Consider the following 21,353-nt stretch of genomic DNA (forward strand, 5'->3'; position numbering starts at 1 on the left):
AGGAGATTAACATTGGTACAATGTATAGGTATAGTTCCATGTCATTTTACCCTGTGCAGGTTTGGGTGGTGACCATGGCAACCGGGCTAGAGCACTGTTCACCCCGCACAGACGTCCCCCTGCTGCCCCATTATAGCCACAACCCCCGTCATTCCCACTTCCTAGCAACCATTCATCTGTTTGCTATTTTCATAATTTTGTCATTTTGGACCACCATATAAATAGATTCATACATTTTTTAATATTGACTTTTTTCCAACACCATAATACCCTTGAGATCCACCTAAGTTGTTGCATGTATTAATAGTTTGTCCCTTGTAATTGCTGGGTGGCATTCCATTGTATGGATATAGCATGCAATGGTAGTTTTTTAAATTATTCACGTATTAAGGCACCTTTTAGTTGTTTGCAGTTTCTGGCTATTAAAAATAAAGCTGCTATGAACACTCACATACAGGTTTTTGTATAGATGTAAGTTTTCATTGCTCTAGGATAAATGCCCAGTTGCTGACATATATAGTAATTGTGTGTTTAGCTTTTTTAAGAAACTGCCTACCTTGTCCAGACTGGCTGCACCATTCTATGTTCCCACCAGTGACGTATGAGAGACTCAGTTTCCCCTCGTCCTCGCCAGCATTTGGTATTGTTGTGTGTTGTATCTCAGCTGTTCTGGAAGCTGTGTAGTGATAACTCGCCGTGGTCTTAGCATTTCCCTAATGGCTCGTGATGTTAACGTCTTGTCACGAGCTTATTGCCGTCCCTTTACGCTCATCAGTGAAATGTCTCTTTATGTCTTTTGCTCATTTTCTAGTTGAATCATTTGTTTTTTGAATGTTGAGTTTTGAGAGTTCTTTATCTATCCAGGATATCCTTGGTTATATATGTCGTCTGCAAATATTTTCTCCCTTTCTGTAACTTGTCTTTTCATCCTCTTAATAGGGCCTCTCAGAGAACAATTTTTAATTTTGATGAAGTCTGATTAGTCAGTTTTTTCTTTTACGGATCGTGCCTTTGATGTCACGAAGCCCTTGGTCCTGAAGATTATCTCCAATGTTTTCTTCCTAAAAGTTTAATAATTCTACATTTTATATTAAAGACTGGGATCCATTTTGAGTTAATTTTATATAAAGTATGAGACCTAGGTCAAGATTCATTTTTTTTAACCTATTGATATTCAGTTTCTCCAGCACCATTTGATGAAAAGGCTATCTTTCCACCTTTGACTTGCTTTTTCACCTTAATCAAAAATCAGGTGGGTGTACTCATGTGGGGCTATTTCTGGGTCTTTATTCTGTGCAGCTGACTTTTCTGTCCAGCCCTTTGCCAACACCATACATTCTTGATTACTGTAGCTCTATAGTAAATCTTGAAATCTGGTAAAGTGATTCCTCTCACTTTATTATTTTTCTTCCCAAAATCGTTTTGACCTATTCTAGCTTTTTTCCTTTCCACATAAATTTTAGAATGACCTTGCTATATCTACCGGAAAAAACTTATGGAAAATTTTGATAGAAAATGCCTTAAAACTCTGTATCAATTTTGAGAAAATGGATATCTTTACTATGTAGACTCGCCAATCCAAGAACACTGTATGTCTGTTTATTTAAGCCTTTGATTTCTTTCACCAGCAGTTTGTAATAGTTTTCAGCATATAAGTCCTGTACGTGTTTTGTTAGATTTACATCTAGAAGTAGAAACGCCAGAACTATGTTGACTATCAGTGATCATAGTCCTTGCTTTTTCTCAATCTTAGGAGGAAAGCATTCAGTCTTTCACCAGAAAGTATGATGATAGTTTTTGTACAGATATTCTTTTTTTTTTTTAACATCTTTATTGGAGTATAATTGCTTTACAATGGTGTGTTAGTTTCTGCTTTATAACAAAGTGAATCAGTTATACATATACATATGTTCCCGTATCTCTTCCCTCTTGCATCTCCCTCCCTCCCACCCTCCCTATCCCACCCCTCTAGGTGGTCACAAAGCACCGAGCTGATCTCCCTGTGCTATGCGGCTGCTTCCCACTACCTATCTATTTTACGTTTGGTAGTGTATACATGTCCATGACACTCTCTCACCCTGTCACATCTCACCCCTCCCCCCCCCATATCCTCAAGTCCATTCTCTAGTAGGTCTGTGTCTTTATTCCCATCTTGCCACTAGGTTCTTCATGACCTTTTTTTTTTTTTCCTTAGATTCCATACATATGTGTTAGCATACTGTATTTGTTTTTCTCTTTCTGACTTACTTCACTCTGTATGACAGACTCTAACTCCATCCACCTCACTACAAATAACTCAATTTTGTTTCTTTTTATGGCTGAGTAATATTCCATTGTATATATGTGCCACATCTTCTTTATCCATTCATCCAATGATGGACACTTAGGTTGCTTCCATGTCCTGGCTATTGTAAATAGAGCTGCAGTGAACATTTTGGTACATGACTCTTCTTGAATTATGGTTTTCTCAGGGTATATGCCCAGTAGTGGGATTGCTGGGTCGTATGGTAGTTCTATTTTTAGTTTTTTAAGGAACCTCCATACTGTTCTCCATAGTGGCTGTATCAATTTACATTCCCACCAACAGTGCAAGAGTGTTCCCTTTCCTCCACACCCTCTCCAGCATTTATTGTTTCTAGATTTTTTGATGATGGCCATTCTGACCGGTGTGAGATGATATCTCATTGTAGTTTTGGTTTGCATTTCTCTAATGATTAATGATGTTGAGCATTCTTTCATGTGTTTGTTGGCAATCTGTATATCTTCTTTGGAGAAATGTCTATTTAGGTCTTCTGCCCATTTTTGGATTGGGTTGTTTGTTTTTGTGTTATTGAGCTGCTTGTAAATTTTGGAGATTAATCCTTTGTCAGTTGCTTCATTTGCAAATATTTTCTGCCATTCTGAGGATTGTCTTTTGGTCTTATTTATGGTTTCCTTTGCTGTGCAAAAGCTTTTAAGTTTCATTGGGTCCCATTTGTCTATTTTTGTTTTTATTTCCATTTCTCTAGGAGGTGGGTCAAAAAGGATCTTGCTGTGATTTATGTCATAGAGTGTTCTGCCTATGTTTTCCTCTAAGAGCTTTATAGTGTCCGGCCTTACATTTAGGTCTGTCATCCATTTTGAGTTTATTTTTGTGTATGGTGTTAGGGAGTGTTCTAATTTCATTCTTTTACATGTAGCTGTCCAGTTTTCCCAGCACCACTTATTGAAGAGGCTGTCTTTTCTCCATTGTATATTCTTGCCTCCTTTACCAAAGATAAGGTGACCATATGTGCATGGGTTTATCTCTGGGCTTTCTACCCTGTTCCATTGATCTATATTTCTGTTTTTGTGCCAGTACCATACTGTCTTGATTACTGTAGCTTTGTAGTATAGTCTGAAGTCAGGGAACCTGATTCCTCCAGCTCCATTTTTCATTCTCAAGATTGCTTTGGCTATTCGCGGTCTTTTGTGTTTCCATACAAATTGTGAAATTTTTTGTTCTAGTTCTGTGAAAAATGCCATTGGTAGTTTGATAGGGATTGCATTGAATCTGTAGATTGCTTTGGGTAGTAGAGTCATTTTCACATTGTTGATTCTTCCAATCCAAGAACATGGTATATCTCTCCATCTATTTGTATCATCTTTAATTTCTTTCATCAGTGTCTTATAATTTTCTGCATACAGGTCTTTTGTCTCCTTGGGTAGGTTTATTCCTAGATATTTTATTCTTTTTGTTGCAGTGGTAAATGGGAGTGTTTCCTTAATTTCTCTTTCAGATTTTTTGTTATTAGTGTACAGAAATGCAAGAGGTTTCTGTGCATTAATTTTGTATCCTGATACTTTACCAAGTTCATTGATTAGCTCTAGTAGTTTTCTGGTAGCATCTTTAGCATCATCTATGTATAGTATCATGTCATCTGCAAACAGTGACAGCTTTACTTCTTCTTTTCCGATTTGGATTCCTTTTATTTATTTTTCTTCTCTGATTGCTGTGGCTAAAACTTCCAAAACTATGTTGAATAATAGTGGTGAGAGTGGGCAACCTTGTCTTGTTCCTGATCTTAGTGGAAATGGTTTCAGTTTTTCCACCATTGAGGACAATATTGGCTGTGGGTTTGTCATATATGGCCTTTATTATGTTGAGGAAAGTTCCCTCTGTGCCTGCTTTCTGCAGGGCTTTTATCATAAATGGGTGTTGAATTTTGTCGAAAGTGTTCTCTGCATCTATTGAGATGATCATATGGTTTTTATTCTTCAATTTGTTAATATGGTGTATCACATTCATTGATTTGCGTATATTGAAGAATCCTTGCATTCCTGGAATAAACCCCACTTGATCATGGTGTATGATCCTTTTAATGTACTGTTGGATTCTGTTTGCTAGCCCGGTCATGTCATTTTTCTTCTTTAGGCTGTTACTGTGGTGGATTACAGTGGCTGATTTTTGAATACTGAATCAGCCTTGCATTCCTGGAATAAACCCCACTTGGTCATGGTGGGCTCATTCTTTTTATATATAGCTGAATTATGTGTGCTTAATAGTATGTTAAGAATATTTTCATCTACACTCATGAGGGATATTCAATAACAGTGTTTTGTTTTTGTTTGCACTTTGGTTTTGATATCAGGCTTCATAAAATGAGTTCCCTTCTCTTCTGTTTTCTAGTAGGGATTGTATAAAATTGGTGTTAGTACTTCTATGCCTGTTAAAATTCTCCAGTGAAATCATCTGGAACTGGAGACTTTTGCTTTGAGTTTTTAAATTATGAATTAATTCCATTAATAGTTGTAGTGCTGTTCAAATTACGTGCTTCGTATTGGTTAAGTTATGGTAGTTTGTACCTTTAAAGGAGTTGGTCCGTTTTATCTAAATTGTCAAATTAATGTTCAGTTGTTCATAGTTTTCTCTTATTATCCTTTTGTTGTCAGCAGGATCTGTAGTGATATGCTACGTTTCATTCATTTCTGGTACTGGAAATTTGTCTTCTCTTTTTTTGTCAGTCTTGCTAGAGCTTTGTCAGTTTTATTGATCTTTTCAACAAGCAGTTTTTTGTTTTTCTAGATTTTTCAAGTTATTTTTCTGTTTTCAATTTTATTGATTTCTTCTCTTTATTATTTCCTTTTCTCTGTTTTCTTTGGGTTTGTTTTGCTCTTCTTTTTCTAGTTTCTTTAGATGTGAGTTTAGACGACTGAATTGAGACTTCTCTTTTCTTATGTCGGCCTTTAGTGCCATGTCGTGCCCTTTCTGCATTGCTTTAGCTATGTACAAAAAAACCGATATATCTTTGTGTGTGTATGTATGTGTGTGGCTTTTTTCAGTTTTACTGAGATATAATTGAAATACAGCTCTGTATAAGCTTATGGTGCACCCTATGACTTGACATGCGTGTATTGTGAAAAGACTGCAATAGGCTCAGTTAATTTACATCCCCTTATGTAGTTGCAAATAACTCTGTTTCTTGTGATGAGGACCCTCAGACTTACTCTCTAAGCGACTTTCAGATACACCACACAGCAGTGTTAGCGAAGTCATGTCGTCGAACACCACATCCCCAGCACTTATTTATCAGATACCTGTGTGTAGCGTTTGACCACCTTCCCCCAATTTCCCTCCCTCCACCTCTGGTAACCACAAGTCTGATTCCTATGAGTTTGGTTGTTTTGTTTTTGTTTTTTATTTTTAGATTCCACGTATAAATGAAATCATACAGTATTTGTCTTTCTCTGACTGATTTCACTTAGCATAATACCCTCCAGGTCCACCCAGGTTGTCACCAATGGCAGGATTTCCTTCTATTTTTATGACTAATATTCCATTGTATGTATGTATCACGTCTTCTTTATCCGTTCATCTGTCCATGGACACTTAGGTTGCTTCCATGTCTTGGCTATTGTAAATAATGCTGCAGTGAACATTGGGGTTTACTTCATTTTTAGGTAGACCCAATCTACCAGATTTTCCTCTTTAACCAACACAGGTTTCCTGACATCTTTTGGACAAGAGGATTCATAAAACTGAAACTCAGCTCCAGGCACTTCAGTTCAGGATTTCCCCCCACTGTGGCCCAGAGAGCACGGTTGCACCATTCTGCACTTTTGAAAGTACAAGAATTGGAGCTCTCTGTGCTGAAAAACCTTTGAGAAATTAAGAGAATGGTAGAACCTTAAAAATAATGAAACTTGACAATTACCCACCCTCCTACTATGCTTCCAAATGGAAAAGACTAGGAAAGAGTTTTATGGAAGAGAACACCTGGGGGGATGGAGAGAGAAAAGGAGGGAGAGAAAGAAAGTAGATAAGGATGAATTCACTATGTTCCCAAGGGCTTGAGTGAACTAGCCTGTGTCTGTGACCTTGATGTCAAGTTAGAAGCCTCTAGAGCAGTGAGCAATAAAGTGAACTCTCTTTGGTAAGGGAACAAATGCCTTCCCTTTGGGGCGCTGGCAGCACTGCCCAACTGAACTTTCTGCAGGAATAGAAATGGTTTATTTCCGAGCTGTCCTGTACGGTAGCCACTAGCTACCTTTGATTATTGAGCACTTGCAATGTGGCCAGTGTGACTGAAGAACTGAATTTTTAATTGTATTCAATTTTAAGTAAGTAAATAAAAGAAATGTAAATATAAATAACCACATGTTAAGTTATTTAACTGCTATGACGAGTTGCAGTCTTCGATCATTTACCTAATACCCTTGCCATTTCTTGCTATGTTCTTTATTATTATTGCACCCATAGCAGTAATACTGAAATGTATCTGCTACAGAGACGTGTTTACTCACCTCCTCATATAGATATTAACAAAGATCTTCCAAAACTCAGAAGGTGTTGGTACCTTATCCATTGCTTATGTACATGTTGCTGAAATAGTAACATTATAACCATGCACATACTGTAGCTTAAACATACTTATTATACGTTGTTGTTGTTGTTCTTAGTAAGAGTGCTGAAAAGATTGAGGAAATTATTAGTGAGAGCTCCTCAGAGAGTGAGGAAGATGAAGAACCACCTGACCATCTTCAGGAAGCAAATGCAGATTTGCCATCAGAATACTGGCAAATTCAGAAGCTGGTGAAATATTTGAAGGTGAGAGAGAAACCTTTTGCACTATGTTTGCAATGTTTATTTAAAATTTTTTCCTAAAAATGTATGTTCTGCTTCCAAGTTGACTATATATTTCTTTCAAGTAAGGGTAGTAAGTATCCCTGTTACTACTTAACTGTGCACAGGAGAAGGTCCTATTACCCTGAGGATAGTGAGGTTCATCCTCATGGAGCAGCTGGACTGCCAGGTACCAGCCCTCTCCCCTAGCTGGGGAGCGGGCAGCGGGCCATGGCAGCCGTCAGATATTGTGACTTGCCACCATTTCATGATCTGCAGTATGATGCGGTGGAAAGAGCAAGGAGTCTTGAAGTTGGACTTAGACTAAATTCTGGGCTGTGTCACTTACTAGCAATGTGACTGTTGAAAAGTTATGGTTTTGAGCCTTAATTTTCCCAACCCATGGAGTGAAATTAGTAATACCCACTATAGGATTATTTTAAGGACTGAGAAAACACATTTGAAGCATGTGGTGTGGTGTCTGATACATTGTAGGTGCTTAAAATATGTATTTGTCCATTTCCATTACTCTCAAGTAATATCCCATGTGTGAAAACATTTTATAATAATAAATAAATAAATGGCCCACATAACAGTGTATCAATATTTAAGTCCTTGAATGTGGGGTGGGGCAAGGAAACTGATTTACCCAAGCCCAGATTAATATTCATTTCTGATATTGGATAGTGGATATTGATAAATGGCGAGGCCGGGTCTAAAGCGATAGCCCAGAAGTACTTGTGAAAACAACATTTTGACTTACCTCATCTTGTCCTCCTGCATTTGCTAAGCTTTGCATAGTTAAAGATATTTATGTGACTCCTAAATTGCTAAAGGGTACTTTTCCTGTGCCTTTGAGCTCATCCCAAGCTGACAGGTGAACTAGCCTATATGCACATTTTGGTGAATTCAACAAAGGCCCTCTGCATGAACAGTCTGGTAGGTATAAGTAAGCCAAGAAAGTTTTTCCTAAAAGAAAAATATGCCCGCTTGCCTGTTGGACACAGTCTCAGCGGCAACTCTCAGCACTTCTCAGAAAAAGTTTTTTATGTTTTCCTGAATCCTGAATCCCAAAAAAATTAGTCAAGAAATTGGGAAAATGGAAAGTTAGAATTAAAATATGACAATTGAAATTTAACAATCTTCCTGAAGATATTACTGGTTCAGAGAAATCTACTGACATCATGGAGAGCAAGACCAGTTGATTATCTCGGTAATCATTCCACAGTTTACGTGGGTATCAAATCAGCACATTGTACACATCAGATACAATTATATTTGCCAGTTATGCCTCAATAAAGTTTTAAAAAAAAGAAAATTCTGGCAGTAGAATCAAAGGTGAAGGTAGACATTTCCAGGCATCAGGACAGGAACCAGGGAGAGTGAAGTGGTCACAGCCCAGGCGGTCAGCCTCGCTTGTAGCTGCTGCCGTGCTCTAAATACTGTGTACGTGAAAGTCATTCTTGCCAAAATAAATGATCCGCTAATATGCATCATATACTTTATACAAGTCCTATTAGTGGTGTTCTAAGAGATAACAAATTTGTAAAGCAAAGTAAGTCGTTAAATTTGAAATTTTGGCCTGTGATTCTCTGTAGCCTTGGTGAGCTTGCTAGGAGATCTGAATGGTACGTCATTTGGATGTACCCGGGCATTGTTTTGTGTTTGAATATTCACTATATTGTATATATTATGTATTACAATTTGTTCTTTCCAAGTAATTTAACATAAGAAATGCAAAGAGAGGAAGATGTGAATGTGGGTTGTGCAACACTGCATCATGAGACCAGAAGGTGATCTGAAATCTGAATTAGCAGAAACAACATAGATCTCAATGGCCCAACCAGAATCAGGGCAGGCAGATAAAATATTTCCATCATTAAAAAAGGAAATGAGCATATATAATGCAAACCCTAATGCCTAAGTTGGCTATGCTTTTGGAAGCCTGTCAACAATTTGACCAATGTCAGTGCAAAATGAAAGAAAAATTTTTTAACATCTGGCATATTTGTCCTGAAACAAAAATCAAGACTATTGGATAGGACAATTAATGCTTTGTATATTTTAAAATTGTATTTTAAGAATATCTTATAAATGATAAATATTTTAATGCCATCTTTCAATTTTTAAAATGGCTTTTATTTAGCATTTATTTTGTGTTAATGTTCTCCTAATGTTTTCTGTTACCAGATAACAGGTGGAGATCATTTTTACATGTTATTGCAATATATAGAGATTTTTTTTTTACAGAAAACCTCTGAAATTTTTAGCATCTCTATCATAAATAAATGATTCCTTGTTTATTATGGAAATAGTTTACTGTTATGGTCATCATTATTATTTAGTAACATGTAAATAAAATTTAGGAACAAATATGAAATAGCATGGTTTCAGGAATTCCTGAGAATTTCTGGGAATTCCAATTTCTCCTTCCGGAATCTGGAAGATTCGTATCTGCCAGAATTTGGAAACACTCGTATGGAGCATAGGCTGGCGTTCCATCCCCATGACCCTGCCCCGGCCTTGGCGGGGGTCTTTGTGCACAGACACCCCAGTCAGCACAGCGGCCAGCCCAGCACACACGGCAGCAGTGTCCAGACTCAGGAGACCCGCCTGACCTTTCCCGAGCCACAGGGCTGCCCGTAGCCTCTACTCATGAAGAGCGTGTCCTCTGGGGAAAAACTGGCAGCAGAGATCTCTGCCACCCAGCACTTGAGCCAGACAGGCACTGGGGCTCGGACATGGCCTCTGGAAGAGCCCTGGTGTTTATGCAAAGAATTTTGGTCTGTTGACTTTATTTCATTAGTAAAAGGAAATAAAGAGTCAGAGGGGGCAGAAGCATCAGGCAGGCCAGGAGGCAGAATGATGGAGCAGTGAGAGGCGCGACCTTCAGTGTCGGAAAGACTTCAGCTGAGCCGGGTTTCTGCCACACACTGGCTCAGCGGCCTTGGGATGCTGGCGGACCTCTGTAAGCTTTGGTTTCCTCATGGGTCAAGATGGCAAAATAAAAGAGCCTGCATTTTAGGATTATTATGAATATTAAATGAAACCTGACACACATAAGTGCTTTAGCACCAGGGGCTCAGCACCTGTTGGCAATGGTAATTGTTTCTGTTGCATACTGTTATTATAGACAGCGTAAGGCGGGGAGTCTTTACCACCCGCACAGGTGGTCCTCAGCTTTTGCTTTAAGGTTCTAGCAACCAGTAAAAGGCAGAAAGACAGTGAGTTAATACAGTGAGGGACTCTTTCCACCATAAGGTAAAAACAGCCCGCTTGCCAGTGGGTGTAACTGATCCTGGTGCTAAGAGCAGAAAGAATTTCCTCCCCGAGGACTTAATGGGGCAGACAGTGGGTAGGTGGTGCGAAGCATTCTCCACAGTACCCTCCCCGTGAACACGGCTAAGAGTGTCTCGTGGTGGTCTCATTATTGAATCACGGCCTTGCGTTTTTCAGCTATTTAGGATAAATCCATATAATGGTGGGTCAAAAAGGGATGCACTGGTGCTGTCCCAGAACAGCTGAGGAAAGCCTATGTTGATGAAGTGCTACTCAAGCTTGCACAAGTTACCCATCAGTAAATCGTGTGCAAATGTGATACTTTTGGCCAGACAGTAAATTGCTTGGAATTATTATAGTTCCCACAGGTAAATATTCTTAACATAGCCAATAAAAGAAAAAGTATATCTACCGATGATTTCAGGATTTTCAACACAGATAAATGTTTTTCTATGGAGACACAAAAGGATGTGAAAAGTCTATGAAATGCAAAATTGAATGTCTCTAGGTAATCTCAAAATAATACACCTGACATTGTAATTTACAAAATTATGCCTTAAATGTAGATTTCAACCAGCAGAGGAACCTTCACGTTGACCTGAATCTCCACTTACCATTTTCCAAGTGCAGCAATGTCTGTGATTGTTGAAAAATTTTGATGCGTTCATTAATACCCAAACAAGTTGATGAATGACCCAGCTTCGTATTTATCCAGAGCTATGAGCTCAGGTCTTGGCATACCATAAAGGGACTTAGTCTTCAATTATTTGGCTTTGACATACGTTCATTTCAACTTGCAAGTTTTGCATCTGTATATATGCTTTTAATCTGGAGTTTTAGGACACAATTTAATTTTTAAACTAATGGATACTCTGCATTTTTACTCACCAACCTTCCAACCTCTGTTTCCCCGCACAGCCGATGACTCTGTACCCTAATTCTGAATGAAGTAGTAAACTCCTTATTCCGCTGCCTTCTGCGCTTACCTTCTGCTACTTTTCACAGTACAGCTTGTCTGTCTTATCAGCTGCTCCTTGAGTGGAGAGACCGTACTAAACTCATTCCTGTGTCTTGCAGGGTGTCTTGCTAGTAAACACAGGACTGTCCATCCTCTGCTCAGGAGGGACGGTGACAGAACAAGGCTCCCGAGGGGCCAGGCTGTCCTTCACTCTCAGGTCCTTCAGAACAGCTTTTCCTGCCTCTGAGCCTGAGTCGTTCTGTTCCCTCTGCTGTTGATGTCTTTCCCCACCTTCTCCTCCTCCCCTTTCTCCTCCTTCCCCTGCCCCCCTTCTCCTTGTAGACATACTGTTTCCTTGCTGCATTTGCCCGCTTTCTGTGGATATTATTCTCTCCCCTGTCCATGGTTGCTTCAGAATCTTGCAATGAAAATATTTTGCTTTGTATCCATCCCAGCGATTGGGCGAGACAGTTGTTAAGGCGTGCACCCCACACTAATACTGTGAGTCTCTCTAAAAATACAGTAAGTTTCACTCACTTCTAAATCAGAAATGTATAGAACCCCTTTGTGAAATAGGAGGAGAGTTGGAGGATTTTTTGTTGTTTGGAAATGGTGGATTTCTTCATCACAAGTATTGTAATATTATTATTAATGTAAATAGGTACTCTTTAGTAACACGAGATAAAATGTTGAAAGGTCATAATTATAAGTAGATCTGCATTTCATGCACCTTAGTGTAAGTACCCTTAAACTGAAGAATGAATCTCTGGACCCATAGTTGAAAGCCTGTGGGAATCCGTTTCTATGTTGAAGGTAGATTGCGTATGGAATTTAACACTATAGGATCAGGAAATCCAAGAGAAAATTGAGGAGACTAGAAAATGGTTGGTGAGCTTTTAGGCAGTTTGAAGGCATCTCAGAGGCTGGGTCTAGAATCATGCTTTATCTCCCCTCTAGGCATTTCTTAGGGCTGTTACTTGAGGATAAGCTATCTGCACCGGCAGCTCCAGGCTCAGCTGGGATAATGTTATCGTTCGGCTGGGCTTATTCCTGAGTACTTGCTGCAGTAATGGAGGAATCCAGGGTTCATCCCCAGGGCCACTTCCCCAGGTGTACCTCCTCCTCACCTGGGGAAGCAGGAAGATGAAAGCATTCATTTAGAAAGCTGAGTTCAGCAGCAGGTGGTTTGCAAAATGAATCCCAGTGAGAAGACCAGAAGCCAGTGACGTGTTGCCCTGATAGAGTGTGTTGGGGACTTGGAATAGGGCAGTGTCCTTGGGAGCAGCCAAGAAATGGCCAAGAGAGAAGGCCGGCCAGTTTGTGAGGGGGGTCTGGTTTGGGGCAGCTTAAGTGTGAAGACAGTGAAATGTCCAAATAGAAAGGCCTGTACAATAGTTGGAAATAAAGGATGGAAGCTCCAATTATTCATTAGAAATGGGGCTACCATTTTGGGACCCAGAGGAATGAAAGGCTTAGGAAGGAGTGTGGAGCAGGTGGGCATGTTTGTGGTTTTTTTAATTCATGATTGAACGTAACCTCTGAAAAGCTCATCAGAAAGTAGCTGTCTCTCCCTTGAGCTAGCACATACAACTAAGGCAGTGTTTATGGATCAAAATATTTATGTTAAATGGGCAGTCTTTCTTTAAATATTAGTTTGCCATCTTATAAGTAGATTGCTTCATTTGCTTTTTTTTGTTTAATCTTAAAGAAAGTAACATCTTATTTGGTAATTTTATGCAACCAGTTAGTGGATTAAAAAGATTAAAGGAAGATAAATAGTTAGGAAAGTTTGAAGCAAAAAGAGAAAAACGTTTACTTTTAAAGTAATTTTCCCTCCAGCTGAATGTTCCTACACGCTAACACTGGGAAGGCCAGGTATGAAGACTGGGGAAAGATGGGCTTTTTAATGTAAATTCAGAAACGTGGTATCAGCCTGGAGTATGATATTGGGGCAAACTTTGTTTTCAAGTTCTAGAGGGGTGATGATGTTATCTGAACCCAGGTCCGTCAGTGGAGAGTGGCTGGCGTGGACTGCTGAGTGACAGCTTATGGTCACGGTGGCAGGGGCGTCACATATTAATCCTCTCCCCCCGTCCACCATGTGTTGGTGAGGGGTGCTGCCTCACTGATTTATACTGTGTGATCCAACCTGTGTTGATTTCGCCTTTCACGTGAGCCAGGGATCTTGCTATTTCTTCTTCTGTTACGTATCCACAAACTCAGAATTCTCAGGCCGTGAGAAGCAAAGGTGCTTGGTGGTGCCCCCAGCTCAGCAGTGACAGGGCTCTACTTCAGAGTGACATCTAGAGGACAGTCACATCAGGAATCCCTGGAGGCTTCTGAAGAGACTTTCCAGGCTCCCTTCCTGGAACGTTTTGGATTTCCTCTCTGCAGGGGCAGTCTTGGCAAAGACATTTTCAGACTTGACAACCTTTGTTAAAGACTGCTTTCGTGGGGCTCGGTTCCTTCATGATCTTCCACGAACTGATGAAAACACGCACACACACACGCACACACGCACACACACACGCACGCACACACACACACGACCTTAATTGGTTAAGGGGTTCTTCTAAGTGGTAATTGGGAGTTATATGGTTTTTCATCAGAGGAATTTGATGTACTTCGCAATCAACTACAGTTAATTAATTGCTTTCCCATTACTTGGGTTTGGGGTATGGAGTGGCAGGTAGCGTGATCCCTGTTTCGTTGGTGGAAAAGCTGAGAAATACGTTGCTTCAGGCCATACAGAAGGTGGCTGTGAGCCGGGAAGGCGTCCAGGGGCCTCGGCTTATTGCTCGTTGTCTGGTTATTCTGTCCCTCTGTCCAGAAATTCAGGGCCCAGGGGGCCTGAAGGCCTCACTGTTGAACATTCCTATTTTCTCTGCTGTTTGAGTCAGAGGCTAGTTACACATGGAGCACTTCTTCACAAAGGAATTCAGCATTCAGTTTTGGGAGGCAGTAGCAGAGTGCACTAGGTGTTTACTTAAAGAGATGGAGAAGAATGTGATAGTGCAGTATTATTATTGTTAAGAAGAATCTTTCAAAAATGGAAAACAATGGTTACTGCTTATGCAGCCAGATGAACTCCAGTAGTTAAAAAGAAAAATTAGAACCACTTTCCTGAGAAACAATCTTTAAGTTAATACATATGTTGTTACACTGATGTAGTTAATTTAAAAAATAGTCTCTAAGACAAAAAGAGTAGGAGGACTTTTGTACTGAAAAAAAATTACCTGTTACTAATCAGAAGATATTTAAATTCCATCTTCCAATGAAATTTCTACTCAGTAGAGTCTGCACTTACATTTTCTTTTTTTTTAAATTATTTATTTATTTATTTATTTATTTTTGGCTGTGTTGGGTCTTCGTTTCTGTGCGAGGGCTTTCTCTAGTTGCGGCAAGCGGGGGCCACTCTTCATCGCGGTGCGCGGGCCTCTCACTGTCGCGGCCTCTCTTGTTGCGGAGCACAGGCTCCAGACGCGCAGGCTCAGTAGCTGTGGCTCACGGGCCCAGTCGCTCCGCGGCATGTGGGATCCTCCCAGACCAGGGCTCGAACCCGTGTCCCCTGCATTGGCAGGCAGATTCTCAACCACTGCGCCACCAGGGAAGCGCCTTACATTTTCTTAAATAAGAATTTTACTTATTCAGATGTGTGTGACTTGTATGTTTATAATGCCCACTAGGAAAGGTTAGGCCTCTTTTATTTTGATTACAGAGGAGATGGTGGGAGTGATGGAGGGCCTCATCTCCAAAGGGGAATCCATGCTCCACAAATACAACAGTAACTTGTTTTCAGTTCTGAGCTTTAAACTCGCTTTGCCTCTTGGCTATCATAAATAAAGAGAAGTAGACAAAAAGCAAAGATAATTAGATGATTATGATGCATACACTATCGAATCGTAACAGTGTATACCTCCCCTAGCCAGCATTATACGACCACACCAGCTTAACTACTGAAAAATGACAGTATGAAAAATCTCTGGGAAGGGCTCTTAAGCTTTAACTCCATTCACTTCTTCATGGACACATACTACTAACTAGTCCAGCCAGAGCATAATTAGAGCCTTCTCACTGCTGTCTAGCTACTCATTAAGATTTCTGACTATAAAGAATGTTGATATCTAAGGCAATTTAATGTAATGATCTGAAAATGTAATAGATCTTTTCAGGGAATTTGTTGCCTGATGTATTTGCAACAAAAATAGTTTTTATTCCTCGAAGCATGCTTTCCCCCCAAATTTATTTGAGAGGCTAAATAGAGAAAAGAAGCTTTGCCTAGTTCCCAATTTATATAACGCACTAGGCTGCTTTACTTTTTGTTTTCAAAACACATATTCAAGTCCTGTTACAGAAGTTTGCATGCTGAAGAATTTCTAAGTATAAGGGTCGAGGAGTGAGAGGTACCAGATTTGGTATAAATGATGTTTCATTTTATATATGTCTATAAATCTTTTGTCCCTTTTTGGTCCGCTGGCCTTTGAGATTCCTGCTGACAAGCGCTGTAGATCCTAACCCAGCTCTTGGTCTGGCTGGCTGTGGCCTCCTGATATTTCTGTGACACGCAGAGTGTCACGGAAGCTTGTGTTCCTCTTCTGGTCCACCCTTTACTCTCCTCTGTATTTAAAATATTAAAGTATTATAACATAATGCATTAACATATGCTCATTGTAATTATTTAAGCCATGCAAAGGAATAAAAGTGAAAGCCCCCTTCCACATGTTTGTTTGTATACATACACATATGTGATTTTTATACATAAAGTGAAGTCAGACTGTGATTCTACATTGTACCTTTTGTGTTTAATGCTCTGTCTTGGTGATCTTTCATATCAGCCTTACTCCTTTTAATTTCTCCATAGTATTTCATTATACATAAATCAGTAATTTATTTAACAGTTCCCTTATTGATAAGTTTTTAGGTTGTCTCCCCAAATCATGTAATTACAACAGTGCTGCAGCAAATATTTTTACATATGCTTTGGATATGTGCACTATTTCCGTAGGATGGATTCTTTGAAATGGAACTGCTTGGGTCAAAGAGTAGGCACATTTCGAATGTTGATAGTTCTAATGGGCAGTTGTTCAATGGGTATAAAAGGTCAGTCGTGCAAGATGAATAAGCTCTAGATCTGCCATACAACACAGTACCTATAGTTAATAATGCTGTTTGTGCACTTAAAAAATTTAAGAGGGCAGATCTCACGATAAGTGTTATTAACAGACAAAAAAGGGGGAGGTATAAAGAAACTTTGGGAGGTGCGGGGTATGTTTATTGTCTTGATTGTGGTCATGGTTTCACAGGTATGTGCATATGTTCACACTCATCAAATTGTATACATCAAATATGTGCAGTATTTTTGTATATCAATTATACCTCAGTAGAGCTGTGTTAAAAAAAAAGAATATATGCACAGTAAAGTCTAAGTACTGCATTAATTTTTTTTTTTTTTTATTTCAGAGGGAAATAGTGAAAAGTGATCAACCAAGCTTGGTTTATGTAAAAAATTTTTTGATACTCCCTAAAGAAAGCAAGCATCAGTTTACACTCTGTCAGTAATATACCAAAGGTTTTAACCTCAGATACAGAGTGAAATCAGCCCGGCTCTTAAAAACAAAACAAAGACCCTGGTGCCCAGGTACATTCATGGACGTTTTAATTGAATTGGTTTGGAATGGGGTCTGGGCATTGATGGTCTTTAAAATCTCCCCAGGGTATTAAAGTTGCTCACCTAGGATTGAGATTAACTGTTACAAATTCTAATCTGCAGTCTTTTTTTGTTTGTTTGTTTAATAGGGGGAAAATGTATCTTATGTGAATTTACCTATTCCTCATTGCTAGTGAGGTTCATAAATTTTTTCATACATCAAGTAGCCATTGTATTGTATACCTTGCCTATTTTCCTATGTGGTTGTTTGTCTTTTGATCCTTGATGCAAATTAATCCTTTGTTTTTTATGTGCAAATAATTCCTCTCCGCTTATCATATGTCAAAGCCAGATGACTGGCTCCCCAATTCTTTCCTCCAGTGATTGGAGATGCTACTTTTATCAAATATTGTCATTTCATTTGTAAGAGCTTGTTTCCAGATCTTTCTCTGTTACATTGATTTATTTGGATGTTCCCATGCTGTTTAATTACTATAGCTTTGGTATATTTTAATATTTGATTGGCCAGAGAGTTTTCTTAAAATATTTTAAATTACTTTTTGCATATTTTCCATTCCAGATCATCTTGAGAATCAAATTTTAAAAAAATCTAAAAAATGCTGTTGGGATTTTGGTTGGCTTACATTAATTTGTAAATTATTTCTGGATAAATTGCAATTTTAATAACATTGAATTATCCTATTCAGGAACATGGTATGACCATTCATTTATTTAATCTTTTATATACTTCAGTAAAACTTAATAGCTTTTCCCCCATATATTTACAACACATTTCTTGTGAGATTCACTCATAGATATTTTTACTATTATTATTTTGCCAATACTGGGATGGGAACTTTTTTCAAATTACATATTTTGATTTGTTATTCTTAGTGTATGGAGAGTTACTCATTTTTGAATATCCAGTTACCCTCGTATCCAGTCACTTTACTGAGATATTTTTATTAATTATCATAATTATTCAGTTCATTCTTCTGAATCTTTTTAGAAAGGCTATTGTATTTCCTACCAATTTTTCATCATTGCCGTAACATTCCAGTAGATCATCAGTCTCTGTAAATGTTCCATACGTTCCGTGGTGGTTTAAAAAGAATGTGTAGGGAATCCTTGAATTGTTCCTTACCCAGTCCTGATTTAAAAAAAAAAAAAAAAATTCTTAGCAAGCCTGCAGTCCAACAATCTGAGTCTAATTTCTTTTTTCTTCTGGAACAGTATCTTCTCTTTTTCCTTGGAGTTTCCTTCTGGTCTCATCTCTTGAGCCCTAGGTTTATGAGTGCTGAATTATCAGCCTAAAATTGGCTTGCACGTAAACCGAAGGCAAAGCAATATATTTTACTAGCTTGACTTACGTGGTTCTATGCCACTCACTTGGAGCTCTGACTCTACCATTTCTACTCCTGAGGGATGAAGCGCATCTCCGAGCCAAGCTCTGCGCTGGGCGCCAGCCCCTCTGTCATCATTAATGAACAGCCGTTGGCAGGGTTCATGGCTCTTGCTCTATGAGTGGCATGTTTGGAGGAAAAAATGCTGAGAACACTGAAAGCCAGCTGGACGGCTGTGATGGCTGTGTCCCCTCACCGGGTCTCACCCGCTGCCCCCTGACTGCAGACAGTGGGGAACAGGGGAAGGAGACCTCTGTCCCCCATCGCACCTCTGCCTGCCATCCTGTCTCACTGGGTCCGACAGGACGCCCAGAAGGACGGCCCTGTGAGCGTGCTTGCCATCACACTGCCGTCTCCTAGCTTCTGGCACCCTTTTCGGAACCGAGTTACTCGAACACATGATGGGTCCCCTCGGCCTGCCAGCCCCCTGTCCCCTGCTCCGGATTCCTGCAGTAATCTGAGTGGTCTCACCTGTCCACGCCGGCCGGCTCCAGCCAGGGGCCTCTGCAGCCACAGGGATCTGTAGGAATGTAGTCGGCTCCCGGTAGCCCTCTCCTTCGCCCCAGGCCAACCACCCTTGAACGTTTTCTGTCTGTTGTGAACTAAAGGCGAAAGTGCTCAGCCTGGCCTCTGGCCCAGCAGGTCGTGTGGCCCACCTGGCCTGTCAGCTCACCTCGGCCGCCGGCCTGCTCCTGGCCTCACCCATGTGGCCGCGCCACTCCTTTGACTGCGGCCTTCCATCACGCCGGCCGCCTCCCGCTCTGTGTCCAGACCTCCGCCCAGGCTTCTCTCCTCCGGCGAAACTTACCTGACGCCCCGGCCCAGTTAAAGCCCCCGTTGTGGGTTTCCCTGGCCCTCTGCCCCTCTCCCTTATGGCACCTCTTGGACTTAAAACTTCCATTTATTGGGATGGGCTTTAAAAAATTAAAATCGTTCTTCTCCGCCGAACTGTGAGCTCCATAAAAGCAAAGACCACGTCTGTTTTTGTTTACCAGGATGTCTCTAGGGCCTGGCATCGGACTCGGCAAATAGTTAAGTAAATAGGAAGCAAATTTGTTGAATGAAAGAATACAGAAGTGATCTCAGGCAGCTTTCTCCCTGTTTTACTCTTGCATCCGTGCTTCATCTCAGCTTAGTCATGTTTATTTCTTCCTTATCAGCAGTAAGGGGAGGGGATTACTCTATACACCGGATAGGGTAATACTTCTTTATTTCAAAGATTTTATTTAAATCCAGGAAAAACATTATTTTTTAAAATGGCCTCTATTCATCTTTTAAGAAGAAATTTTGAGAAAAGCGAGAGAAAGCAACATTCGTCTGATCGCGGCATGTTTGAAGCGTGATCGCAACCACGAGCGTCGACCTCCTGGTCGTGGAAAGGAACCTGAGCTGGTAAAATATCCAAAGGCCGGTAGAGCCGGGAGATGTCTGAGAAGCAGCAGGGGATGGAGGACAGCTAGCAAAAGAACTGCATTAATTCAAGACGTAGGAAAGCTTATTGGAAGCATTCTTCAAAACCCTTCAGAAGCTAGTAAAATAATATTTTACTGCGTTTTTCTCCAGCTCTTAAAACCTCACAAATGCAAATGCGTGATAAAATGTGAAAATAAGTATTGGCAACTAATTACATTCTCAGGGGAGATTTAATTGAAAAGGAGCATATTTGCATATTTGCACTACTTCTCTTCAGTAAGATGTTTATGGCATCTGGTCAAAGTAGAACGGACATTTGAAAATCCTTTGACATAGCTGGTATTTAAAGAATAGCAATTGGCTAACATTTGTGGCTCTGTACATTGAATATTTTGGCTCCCATCCGCTGGTATTCATTCTGAAAGATTTATAATCCTTTGGGGAGTGTGGTCAGTGACAAGAGTAGAAGTAAATCCTGAAATGTGGAAAAACTAACTTTCCCTCATAAAAAACTGTTCTAAAAAAATCCCACAAGCCTATGAATATGTTTCCAGATTTTCAGAAAAAGCTGATGATTTACAGAAAAAAATATTTTTTCTATAAGGATCTAACTTCTTAATGATAAATGTAAATTTTCCATCATTTGGCTTCAACATTGGCCTAGAGATAATTCAGCAAAATACAGGGTCTTACCTTGCGGGCATCAGCTGCAGTTACATGACTTTTAAAAATGTATGTCATCAGTTGTAGTGTCAATAATGAAATAAAACTCAAAAGGTGGGAATAGTCTACAAGAGACAAATGAAAAGCACTTGAACTAGGACGCAAAGCTTGTGCTGAGTGTCTAAGTAGAAAAGTGCTGTCATCACAGAAGCTAGAACGCAGGCATAGGGGTCAAGAAGGTCCTCCGTCACGTGCGACTGCGAATGTCAGGACAGCATGCCTGTCCAGGGAGTGGCCTGGGGGGGCGGAAGTGCTGTTGGACGACTTCTCGCCTCCTGCTTGTGCTTGAGTCTGGAGCCACTGTCTCAAGAACGCTCTCGACCTGAGGCCCTCGGCTTCCATTTCAAACCTTTAATGTAGGAGCCCACCTCTGTTCCCGCAGGTGCCCCGGGAGGATCCTTCTGCCTCCTTTCTCCATTTAAATTCCGAAAAAGAGCCTTGTTTAATGACTTGTTGCCCTTATTTTCTTTGCTTTTCTTTTTTATGTATTATTTTCCTTAATTAATTATGGTTAGCACTTAGACTCTTCCTTATGGTTTACAAAATATCTACCTTTTTCTAAGAGGTGCTGGCGTGTGGGATCCTGTGTCTGACAGCAGTGACAGAGGGTGTATTGCGTTATGTTTTAAAACCCACTGTGGGGAAATCGGTGGTGTTGAAATTTCTCTTGATATTGAGAAAAGGATGCTAAAAGCTATAAGAACAAAACTTATTGTTTTAAATGTAAGTAACAAAATTAAGGCTCTTGTCATTCTAAACTTAATCTTGAATATGGAGGACGGCCTAGAGTACCCAGAGGGAAAGTTAGAATGAAAGCAGAAATGGCGCTCATAGCATTTTTAGAGAAGT

The 21,353-nt window shown here is 40.0% G+C and overlaps 1 protein-coding gene and 1 long non-coding RNA gene across 10 annotated transcripts in view; one reads left to right on the forward strand and one right to left on the reverse strand.

Moving 5' to 3' along the window:
- Positions 1 to 21,353, reverse strand: part of LOC309654645 — a 619,568-nt gene that overhangs the window by 391,943 nt on the left and 206,272 nt on the right. The gene's annotated exons all lie outside the window — the stretch shown is intronic.
- The window catches only part of ODAD2 (outer dynein arm docking complex subunit 2), a 244,256-nt gene that overhangs the window by 96,923 nt on the left and 125,980 nt on the right, over positions 1 to 21,353 (forward strand). For all 9 annotated transcript variants that reach the window (XM_082448931.1, XM_082448929.1, XM_082448930.1 and 6 more), the window contains one exon: positions 6,919 to 7,066. In XM_082448931.1, coding sequence (XP_082305057.1) covers positions 6,919 to 7,066 — 148 coding nt within the window. The remainder of the gene's footprint in view (positions 1 to 6,918; positions 7,067 to 21,353) is intronic.

The sequence above is a fragment of the Balaenoptera physalus genome (genome assembly GCF_965194825.1).
Source record: "Balaenoptera physalus genome assembly, chromosome: 2".
Lineage (NCBI taxonomy): Eukaryota > Metazoa > Chordata > Mammalia > Artiodactyla > Balaenopteridae > Balaenoptera > Balaenoptera physalus.